A 12,219-nucleotide genomic window follows, 5' to 3' on the forward strand; every position below is an offset into this window, starting at 1 on the left:
TGACCACCTCTGTTCACCCCCAGCATTTAATAGCATTGGGTCCAAAATACAGCGCTTTTAGCCAGTGCTTGCTATTTTTCCACTCCTTAAGGAGGGTGCTTTGAGCGTTTGATTGTTTTTTTGAACATGGTATCTATGCTGCTGGGTTAGTTGTTCTTCACAAGGTATAGAACAATCTTATTAGAGCAAATATAAGGGTCTTTTCTATTTTAATTAAATACACTATGGTTTTTAAGGAGTAGGCCTGTTACAATAGTTACATTATCGACCTATAGTTCAATATACACTCACCGGCCACTTTATTAGGTACGTCTTGCTCGTACCGGGTTGGACTCCATTTTTGCCTTCAGAACTGCCTTAATCCTTTGTGGCATAGATTCAACAAGGAACTGGAAACATTCCTTAGAGAGTCTGGTCCATATTGACATGATAGCATCACACAGTTGATGCAGATTTGTCGGCTGCACATCCATGATGTAAATCTCCGGTTCCACCACATCCTAAAGGTGCTCTATTGCAGCGTTTCTCAACCTTTTTTCTATCACGTCACCCTTTAAATATATGCGAGATGTCAAGGCACCCCAGTTTACGGGGGGGAGGGGGGGGGGGTTAGCTGGCGCAGTACTCCAGGTGAGAACGGGGGGGGGGGGGGTGCTGGCGCAGTACTTCAGGTGAGAACGGGGGGGGGGGGTGGGGGTTGTGCTGGCGCAGTACTTCAGGTGAGAACGGGGGGTGTTGCTGGCGGAATATGAAATAAAATAGCGCGTCACAATTAGCGCGATTAGTGCTGCCTGTGAATTGGGACACACCCCGACACGAGCTGACTCTGGGAAGGAAATATGCACGTGAGGCGCTATTTTTGACGGCACCCCCGATGAAGCCAGACGGCACCCCAGGGTGCCGCGGCACCCTGGTTGAGAAACACTGCTCTATTGGATTGAGATCTGGTGACTGTGGAGGACATTCGAGTACAGTTACAATGAGTTAACTCATTGTCGTGGAATTGCATTTGTGGGCCCAAAGTGTGCCAGGAAAATATCCCCCACATCATTGCACCACCACCACCAGCCTGAACCGTTGATACAAGGCAGGATGGATCTGAATTCTGACCCTACCATCCGAATTTCGCAGCAGAAATCGATAACATTTTTTAATCTTCTACGAGAATTGTAGCCTCAGTTTCCTGTTATTAGCTGACCATCTGCCTCAATGTTGGACGTATTGTGCGTTCAGAGATGCTCCAACTTTATCGAGGATGCATGGAAGGTGACTTGTGTGGAGTACCATTGCGCCCCCCGAGGCAGACGTGTTTGCTCGCTCCGCTCTAGAATGCCGGTTTTTACTTCTTTTTTGCACTTTTTACTTTCTCTCTGCAGTGCACAAATGCCATGCACTGATAACTTATGACAGACAAACGTTGCTGGACATTGGATTGCAAGATAACCCGCGTTTTAACGGATTTATACCGCCGGAGCTGCAGCCCATTGTTCGCTCCCAAAACCACCGCCACCACCGCGAGGCAGACCCAGACATACCGACCGAGAGCACGTGTGCTGACCCCAGAAGAGCGCTTCGGAGGCGGCGACGCAAGCGGGGCAAGAGGGGAGGGCTACATGCTAGGCTAAAGGCTCGCGCTAGCAGACCACCGGTGCCTAGCCTTTTGCTAGCTAATGTGCGCTCTCTGGAAAACAAACTGGACGAGCTGAGAGCAAGGATTACATCGCAGCGGGAAATGAGAGAGTATTGCGCTCTGATTTTCACTGAAACCTGGCTCTCGGATAAAGTTCCGGACAGCGCTATTCAGCTCGAGACTCACTCCGTACACCGGGGAGACCGGACGGCTGCCTCTGGTAAAGCTACGGGAGGAGGTGTGTGTGTTTGTAAACAACGCGTGGTGTAGAGACGTTCAGACAGTTCATCAGCACTGTTCACCAGACGTGGAGTTTCTCCTGCTTAAATGTCGTCCCCACTACCTTCCACGGGAATTTTCAGCTGTGTTTTTATGCTCTGTTTACATTCATCCACGAGCGAACTCCACAGCAGTGCTCGGTGCATTCCATGATGTCATCAGCGCGCTGGAGACGGCTCACCCTGATGCCGTCATCATCACAGCTGGTGATTTTAATCAGTGCAACCTACGGACTGTATTCCACAATTACTACCAACATGTGGATATTCCTACACGAGATAAAAACACGCTGGAGCACGTGTACAGTAATTTGCGTGGTGCTTATCGTGCTGCACCACGCCCCCACTTTGGACAATCAGACCACATCTCCCTATTCCTGTACCCAGCATACAGGCAGAGACTGAAACAGACAACCCCCACAACCAGAACAGTGAAAATATGGACTCCGGAGACTGAGGGCATCCTGCAGGACTGTTTTGCTACAACAGACTGGGATATGTTTGAGGCTGCAGCCACTATGGGGGACTCTTCAGTCAACATACAGGAGTATGCTGAGCACGTGTCCGGTTACATCAGCACGTGTGTGGACAACATCGTGCCCACCGTACAGGTGAAGAGGTTCCCCAACCAGAAACCTTGGGTCAACAACCAGGTACGACACATGCTGCGTGCTCATTCTCTTGCATTCAGATCAGGCAATGAGACTGAGTACAAAGCTGCGAAGTACAAACTGAGGAAGACCATCACAGTGGCCAAGAGGCAGTACAGGGAGAAACTGGATGGCTTCTACTCCACTGCTGACTCAAGGAGGATGTGGCAAGGCCTGCAGCACATCACAGACTACAGGAGCACCACCAGCACCATCAGCTCCACAGACAGCCTACCGGATGATCTCAACACATTCTACACCCGCTTCGAGACCTCCAGCAACAACACTGAGAGGGGTACACACACCCAGCTCTCCCAACCCCCCTCCTCCACACTCTCAAGATCACCAGGCCAAGTTTGCAGAGCTTTGAGTAAAATTAACCCCCGCAAGGCAGCAGGACCAGACAACATTCCTGGGCGGGCCCTACACCGGCACCCCACAGGGATGTGTCCTCAGCTCCATCCTTTACACACTGTTTACCCACGACTGTGTCGCCTCACACAAGGACAATATCATCCTGAAGTTCGCTGATGATACCGCGGTGATAGGACGCATCACTGGCGGAGATGAAGCGGCCTACAGGAGTGAGGTGACCAGGCTGGTGTTATGGTGCGAAGACAATCATGCTCTCAACACGGTCAAGACAAAGGAGCTGATAGTGGACATGAGAAAGGGGAGGAGACCGCATCAGCCACTGTTCATCCGGGAACTTGAAGTGGAGAGAGTGAGCAGCTTCAAATACCTGGGCGTCCACATCAGTCAGGACCTCACATGGACAATAAACACAACGCAGCTGGTCAAAAAGGCTCAACAGCGGCTGTATTTCTGAGGAGACTGAGGAAGTTTGGGATGTCTCCCAAGATCCTCAACAACTTCTACAGCTGTGTGATTGAGAGCCTCCTGACCAGCTGCATCACCGTGTGGTACGGCAGCACGACTGTGGCAGAGCGCAAACGTCTGCAGAGAGTGGTGAAGACTGCCGAGAAGATCATCAGGACTCCACTGCCCTCCCTGCAGAGCATCTACCACCACAGAGTCCACAGGAGAGCTGCATCCATCCTCAAAGACTCCACCCATCCCCAGCATGGACTGTTCACACTTCTGCCCTCAGGCCGGAGGTACAGAAGTGTAAAATGCAAGACCACCAGGTTAAAGAACAGTTTCTTCCCCACGGCCATCAGACTCTTGAACACACCTAAGGACTGACCCTGCCTTCAGACTCTTGAACACAACTCAGGAATAACCCTGCACTTTACTTCAACATGTTTACATTGCAGCCGTCACTTTAAGGTTAATCTTTTTTTTAATATATATAGTTAATGTCCATAACTGCATTATTTCGCACTTGCACTTTTTTTATACATTTCTTTGCTTAAGTTACTTTTATTTTTTTTATGTCTTTGACAATTAGTTTAATATTTATAACCTTATTGTATTTTTTTGCACTTTTTCTATCTTCTATTTGGCATTCTTGGCGAAGAGCAAACAAAGAATTTCATTGTACACTGAAGCCCGTTTCTGTACTGTACATATGACAATATCTTTGAATCTTTGAATCTTGAATCTTGAATCTTCTGCAGACCTCGGTTGTATCGAGTGGTTATTTGAGTTACTGTTGTCGTTCTATCAGCTGGAACCAGTCTGGCCATTCTCCTCTGATCTCTGGCATCAACAAGGCATTTGTTCCCACAGAACTGCTGCTCACTGTTTTTTTTTCTCTTTTTCGGATAATTCTCTGTAAACCCTGGTGGTTGAGATGGTTGTGAGTGAAAATCCCAGTAGATAAGCAGTTTCTGAAACACTCAGAGCAGCCCGCCTGGCACCAACAACCATGCCACGTTCAAAGTCACTGAAATCACCTTTCTTCCACTTGATGCTCGGTTTGAACTGAAGCAGATTGTCTACATGCCTAAATGAATTGAGTTGCTGCCATGTGATTGGCTGATTTGCGTTAATGAGCAGTTGGACAGGTGTACCTTATGAAGAGGTAGTTGAGTGTATGCACATGACCTCAATATTTTTATAATTTCTGAGAAGAACCCATTGATATGAATGAGTGCAGTTTTATTTGATTTTTAATCATCATAGAACATTTCATATTCTAATGTCTTATTAAATGTGTGATAAGGGTTACGGTGGCTTTTCACTGAATGATTCCCTGGGTCCGGATCAGTGCAGGAAAATACACTTGAGTTTCACACTGACATTAAAGACTGGATTAACCTGTGTCTCCTCTGAGCACTTCTGCTCAGCTGCCCCACGCCGGACACTGCAGCCTAAACAACGCTGCAAGGCCACAGCTCTCTCTGCATAATTACAACCCTACTCCACTGCTGCCCAGCCCCTCTCTACATCACTACACTTTCTCTCTTCTCTCTTTCTTTCTCTCTCTCTCTCTCTCTCTCTCTCTCTGTCTCTTTCTGTATACCTATATCTCTTGTTCTGTTTTTTTGTATTTTTTACCATTTTTTTTCTCTTAATCTCACTTTCTTACTTTCTGATCCTTCTAGTCTCTCTCTCTATTTCCATCCCTCCCTTGATCTCTCTCTATCTCTCTCTCCATCTCTTTCTCTCTCTCTTTCTCTATGTTTAATTTCTTTATCTGACTGTGTAGAGTGGAGAGCGCTGCTCTCTGTTCCTCTCTCGTTTTTCCTGACCGGGTTTGTTTTAGAGCGTTTTTGTCTTTCCGCTGGTTTAAAAGCCCTCGATGCGTCACTCTGAATGAAAAAGCAGCTAAAATGCATGACAAGACATTGTGTAGGAGGGAGCACCATTAAAGCATCCATATGTTCTTCAGTGAAGGCGTAGAGAGCAAGCAAGAAAGAGAGACAGAGGGGATGAGAGTAAGGAAGGGTGGGAGCGAGGAAAGGAGAGGAGGAGAGAGATAAGAGAGGAAAAGAAGAGGATGGGTGAGGAGTATGGTGTGTGTGTGTGTGTGTGTGTCCTGCTCTGTGGTAGATTAGTCATCCTGCCCACAGTCAAACATTTTTGAGAGGAACGACCAGCACACTCCAAATTAGGCCATGTGGAGAACTGCTTTGGATGATCATATGTGTGGTCAGCAGTGGAAAGGTCACTACATGCAGGGTCTGCAGGAATGGCAGAGAGGTCAGAGGAGGTGATATAAGATGGATTTGAGGAATATTTGTTTACTTAATTAGGCATTTGGAGTGTGTGGTGTATCGGTATTAAATAATTTCAGGCTTATTTTAATGCATCACCATTTTTTTTTGCAGAAACCACCAAACAAATTGCTCTGTTTTACTTAGGGCATTTCACACCTGAAAGTCCAGACCAGAGAACAAGCTATATTTTGATACATTTTAAACTGTAGGTCTATAGTTTAGTGAGTGGACTAAAGAACTCTGCTGCATCCTTTCACCATCTTCTACGTGGCCTGCATCTCAATATACCTGACACTAATTGGTTTGTAGAATGTTGTCAGTTTATTCATGACAGAATCTACAGTTACAGGTATAATTTTGTATATACTTTTTTTGTGCAACAAACATAAGTTATCTCATCTCATCTCATTGTCAACCGCTTAATCCGCGAAGGGTCGCGGGGGGGGCGGGGGGCTGGAGCCTATCCCAGCAGGCATCGGGCGGAAGGCCACCGTGCCGCCCTACATAAGTTATGTGGTTGTGTTATCTACGAATCCATTAGATCAGGTCAGATCGCTTGGAGACTTTGAATATAATGCAAATTAAATAATAAATGTAAGGCTTTACGCCTTCACTTCTGTCCTAACCTATGGTAGAGCTTGCTTCACGGTATCTGCCTAAATACTGTTTGGTTGTTTGGTTGGAATTAAGAATAATTCTGAAATAAAACGAAAAGAATATCATTATCTGAACACCTCAGTGACCCTGACAGTTTCATACTGTTTGCCCAAGTCTTCTAATGACCTCTTTTCTCTACATATGGTCCAAGCACTTATCTAACACCAGTAGTATCTGTTGTCCTTAAGCGTCAGTTCTTCATGCATTTTTGTGTGCCTGTGATGATCACTGTGCAGCAGTGAAACATTGTCATAGATGATAAAGAAAAAAGACAGAAGATTGATTATTACATTCATCTTAAAACACACCTAAAATAATCACTGAAACTAAATAAACTTATAAAATAATTATAAATAGTTCTTCTAATAAATCCTTTTTCAATTATATGTATATCAATTTTAACATCCCAGGTTTCTTTCATCACCATATACAGTCCTGTGTAATGGATAATACACACGAAAGGATCAGACCTGTCCAAATCTATCAGGAACTCGCTGAATTTTAATTTAGCACAATGTTGCTTAGGAGACGTGACAAACTACCTACTTGTGGTGGTTTGAACCCTATTTATATCACTGCAGAGGAAAGGCATGCACACACTCAGTCAGAGCGCAGAGAGGTGCGTGTGTGTGTGTGCAGCTAAATAAGAACTGAGCTAGATTTAGTGTGGCCTTGTCTCAGCAGTCTTATCTGTGGCTTTGCTCTGAATTAAGTCTAAATTACTGAATATTTCACACTTAATGTAATTATCTCTGTACTGCCTCGCCTCAGCAGGCAACGATTAGCCACAGAATACACGATAATGCTCGCCAGGACCAGCTCTAAGTGTGTGTGTGTGTGTGTGTGTGCGTGTGTGCACCTATGTTATGTATGACAGTTTTCCCCTCTCTCTGACTCTCTCCTTCTCTTTCTCCCTCACTTTTTATAATCGGTGTAATGACCTGAAGATATTTCAGAATGTTGGATGTGATGACTGTGCATTAATGCAGACTCTGCAGTTCTCTGTAACTTGGGGTTTTAGAGTGGTGTGTGGAGTGGATGTGTGGTTCTTGCTAAGCATTTTAGGGGGTCGCTGGTGATGCTTTAAATGCATGAAGTTAAAGGGCCAGCTCCGTAAATGGCATTAATAGCGTTGAGATGAAAAGCTCATTTAAAAATTAGAATTACCAGCCTTTTACTGACTGCTTGAGAAGTGATCAATTCATTAGTTCTTTTCTATTCAAAAGAAGATGCTAGGCTAACACTGCTAGTGAACACAGCACTGAGACTGTCACCATCTCAGCACATATTCAAGAATGTCTCTCAACCTGCTTGAAATTCATCTAGACTTCATTTGTTTTGGACAGAGAAAGACCATGTGGTTTAAAAAACATTAGGAGTCCCAGACAGGGATTAAGTATGGTTCTACACCAGGGGTCGGCAGTAGGCAGCCTGTGGACCAGATGTGGCCCGCATGCATGAAACATCTGGCCTGTGAGGTTGTTCGAACTATAATGAACAATAATGAAAATTAAAAAATAATGGCAAGCTTTTGTGTTTATTTGTCCCCTGTCTCTCTGACACGCTCAGCGTGACTTTAGTTTGCGCCCGTTTTCGAGCTCCTTATTTCGGGTGTTTATTTCAACAACCCCTACTACTAGTCTGTAGCACTCCATTCCATAGTACTTAATTTTCCAGAACAGAATTTTTATTTTTATGGCCCGCCACGTAATGGCTTGGAAAATGTCTGTCCCACAGCCAAACTTAATTGGCGACCCCTGTTCTACACTATATTTTCCTTTAAAGGGAATATCTCAGGGGGGGCTCCGAGTGGTACAGCCACTGTGATCAGGAGATCACCGGTTCGAATCCTGTTCATGTAGCTTGCCATTGGCTACCAGAGCCAAGAGAGCACAATTGGCCTTGCACTCTCTGGTGGGTAGATGGCGCTCTCTCCCCTCATCACTCCAAAGAGTGATGAACAGGGTGTCTGTGAGCTGATGTATCAGAACCGAGTTGCTGCGCTTTACTTCGAGAGCGCTGTGATGCTGCTCAGCAATGCTGCAGTTCGAAAAGAAGCGGTGGCTGACTTCACATGTATCGGAGGAGGCATGTGCTGGGGGTTGGGTAATTGGCAGTGTAAATTAGGGAGAAAATGGGGAAAAAATGACAAATGTTAAAAAATAAAAATTATATCTCCGTTCACAATGCTGTACAGTCCCAGGCTGAGCTTAATCCCTGTCTGGGAAACTGTTTTGGGGTAAAGGTCTCAACAAACACCTACAACAAGGTTATAAGTGAATTATTTTGGTTTTAACTCTCTCTCTCTCTCTCTCTCTCTCTCTCTCCAGGTTTAGCAGTGTTAGGAGAGGATGCCGCTGGTGAAGAGGAGTATTGAGCCCAGGCACCTGTGCCACACAGCTCTGCCCTGCGGCATCAAGAATGAACTGGAGTGCGTCACCAACATCTCACTGGCCAACGTCATACGCCAGCTCAGTAGCCTCAGTGAGTGCACTAGTAATAACTGCAATCATAATGTGGCAGAACTTATCTATCATACATTAATCCAATGCACCCTGGTCAAATTACAATTTATTTTTTAATTTAGTGAATTTAACTCATGTACAGTAAAAGATATATAATGTGTCTCATCTCATCTCATCTCATTGTCAACCGCTTAATCCGTGAAGGGTCGCGGGGGGGGCTGGAGCCTATCCCAGCAGGCATCGGGCGGAAGGTGTTGTACCCCTGACAATGGGAAGAAATAAAGAGAGACTAGATTGTGCTGTTTTCCCTTGTGCTGTATTGCAGAGAATGAGAAAACACATCAGAGCGGCCCCTTAAGTTCCTCTTAGAAATAACCTCCCCACTGAAAGGACTGACAAGAGCTCCCCCTACTGTCCACTTATACACAAACCATGTTTTTTCCATAGTAGCTAAATCCTTTTAGGACTCTGATAACAATAAAATCACCATTTCTCACTCAAATAACTTTTATCTAAATTAATCTCTGCTGTATAAACTCATTTGAGTCTTCTATTCTTCCTGTGCAATGCATGACTTTTTAGCCTTTTTACTAAAGTTAACATGAATAAACAAGGAAACAACATTAACTTAATTAACCTAATTTAATCTTTTTAACCCACACTATCTTTGTATATTTTAACTCTTTTTAACCATTTTTACTCACACCGTGTCTTTTTAGATTATTTACCTCTTTTAACTCATGAATGTTATTATATATACCACACACTCCCCTACAAACAAAAATGTCGTCCCGACATTTCAAGGGAAAATAACAACAAAACAGTGAAATTCAAGTTATTTGCTCAAGTAACTCATAGTCCAAGTAATCAGTTATACTGGTCCTGAGAGAAACAAAAGTTATTCTGTTACTCTTTTTTTTTTTTTTGGTTTGTGTGTCCTTTTCTCTCTATCTCTGTTGTTTTTTCTAACAGTCCATACTATCAAAAGCCATATGTGTACTGTGAGTGGCAAAAGTACTTTTGTATTGGTGGTATCCATGACATCAGTCCATGAGAAGAACTATGGGGAACAAATTGTCTTTGGGGTTCAACTGACTGAACAGCATAACAAGCAGGAGTTCCCAGCCTGTCGTAGGTGAATACTCTAGGTGGACGTCTCTCTCTCTTGGGAACGTGATACACAATGTCCTCCTGACTATTTTCCCTTTCATCTGATGAAGAAGGACTATCCATGTGGTCAGAAAGTATTGTATTCGATTCAAGTTGTTCTTCCTCACAAACCTCAGCAGATGGAACATCATCAGCAATCCACGCCTGCAGTTCTACAAGTGGGTTTTCCGAAGCGGTCATTTCGGCAAGTTTAACTTCTGACTCTGCTTGCCTAACAGGATATGGATTCTGGCTTCCTGGAGGTACATAACAGAAGTTATATTCATCCTCACTAGCCTCTGATTCATCTTCTTCAGCAGTAGCCAGTGGCATTGGCTTATTCTTCCGTGGGTGAGTTGTCTGTTTCAATTCGGTTTCTAATGGCAAATGATCACATGGCATCAGAAGGTTTCTATGCAAAACTCGAGATCGTCCTTTACCTTGCTCAGGCTTGACCTCATAGATGGGCAAATCTTGTCCCACCTGTCGTACGACGGTATGTATGCAGTGCTCCCAATAATTGCGAAGTTTTCCCGGGCCTCCACGTGGTGTGAGGTTTCGGATAAGTACCCGGTCACCTGACTGCAACACAGAACTTCGGACCTTGTTGTCGTAGTATTTCTTACTTCTTACAGCAGCTTTGCGAGTGCTCTCTCTAGCGATCTCATACGCTTCTTCCATTCCACGTTTCCATTTTTCCACGTACTCTCTTCTACTGCTTGAGTCTGTTTTGGACGTCAGTCCGAAAAGCATGTCTACAGGCAATCTGGGTGACCTTCCGTACAATAGAAAAAATGGAGAATATCCAGTCACTTTGCAACGAGTACAGTTGTATGCATACACCAACTTGTTCAGGGACTCTTTCCAATTGGACTTCTGGGTCTCTGTGAGTGTTTTCAGCATCTGTAGAAGTGTACTGTTGAAGCGTTCTACCTGCCCATTTCCTTGGGGGTGATAGCATGATGTTCTGGAGCCTGCCATTCCACAGTATTTCTTTAACTGAGCAAAGAGCTGGTTCTCAAATTCTCCCCCTTGGTCATGATGCAGGCGAGCTGGAAAGCCAAACTTCAGCACAAAATCATTAAAGATGCGATCAGCTGCTGTTTTGCCTGATTTAGATGTAGTGGCATAAGCTGTAGCATAACGAGTAAAATGGTCCATGACGACCAATATGTACTCATAGCCCCCTTTGCATCGATCTAGATGGAGAAAATCAATGGAGACCAGTTCAAAAGGCTGAGTAGTCACAATGTTTGTCAATGGAGCTACTGTGTGATGGCAAGGTCTTTTCTGTTTTAGGCAGGAACACACTTTGGTGACATAATGCTCAATGTCAGCCTGCATATAAGGCCAGAAGAAACGATCACGCACTAGAGAAGTTGTGCGATCAAACCCCTTGATGACCCATCTCATTATGGAGTTCCTTGAGGACAGTGGGTTTATACTCTTCTGGGAGCACCAACTGTGTTCGAGTGGCTGTAACACGTTGGAGGATGCCATCACCATCCAGCATAAGTTTCTCCCACTCCCGAAATAGACACTTTGTCCTTGCACTGAACATCTTAAGTTGCTCCACAGGTGGTTTTGACCCTGATAACTTGGATTGCACAACTGGTTGAATACTTGGATCTTTGTTCTGTGCTTGCTTAATTTCTCCCTTGGATAATGACGGGATCGTGTCATTTGTAGTATCTATACCTTCAGGTACAGAAGTGGCTGATACTGAGACAGACCAGGGAATACTGGCATTATTTTGAGCCTCCACGGCTTGAATAGTGGCAGTAATAGCATCAGAAGACAACTCCTCAGTGCATTCTTCCATGAGTGTGTCCACTTCCACTGGCATTCTGGAAAAACTATCCGCATCTATGTTTTCTTTACCCGCCCGGTACTTGATTGTGAAATGGAAGTCGGCCAGTTCTGCGACCCATCTGCACCCAGTAGCATTCAACTTGGCAGTCGATAACACATATGTGAGTGGGTTGTTATCGCTATACACTGTGAATGTTGGGGCATAGTATAGATAGTCACGAAACTTTTCGGTAACTGCCCATTTCAGAGCAAGGAACTCAAGTTTCCCAGAATGCAGGTGGTAGTTCTTCTCCGCACCAGTAAGTGTTCTCGATCCATATGCAATTACTCTCATTTTTCTGTCTTGCTTCTGATATAGAACAGCTCCTAATCCCTGGTTTGATGCATCAGTGTGTAATATGAATGGTTGGGTAAAATCAGGAAACCCCAGAACAGGTGGCTGAAGCAAGCAAT

The 12,219-nt window shown here is 44.7% G+C and overlaps 1 protein-coding gene across 3 annotated transcripts in view; it reads left to right on the forward strand.

Moving 5' to 3' along the window:
* Window positions 1–12,219, forward strand: part of wasf1 (WASP family member 1) — a 107,102-nt gene that overhangs the window by 43,908 nt on the left and 50,975 nt on the right. For all 3 annotated transcript variants that reach the window (XM_007255650.4, XM_007255652.4, XM_007255651.4), the window contains exon 2: window positions 8,671–8,824. In XM_007255650.4, the coding sequence (XP_007255712.1) occupies window positions 8,692–8,824 (133 nt within the window). In that variant the 5' untranslated portion in view covers window positions 8,671–8,691. The remainder of the gene's footprint in view (window positions 1–8,670; window positions 8,825–12,219) is intronic.

This window comes from Astyanax mexicanus, chromosome 1 (genome assembly GCF_023375975.1).
Source record: "Astyanax mexicanus isolate ESR-SI-001 chromosome 1, AstMex3_surface, whole genome shotgun sequence".
NCBI classification, from domain to species: Eukaryota; Metazoa; Chordata; class Actinopteri; order Characiformes; family Acestrorhamphidae; genus Astyanax; species Astyanax mexicanus.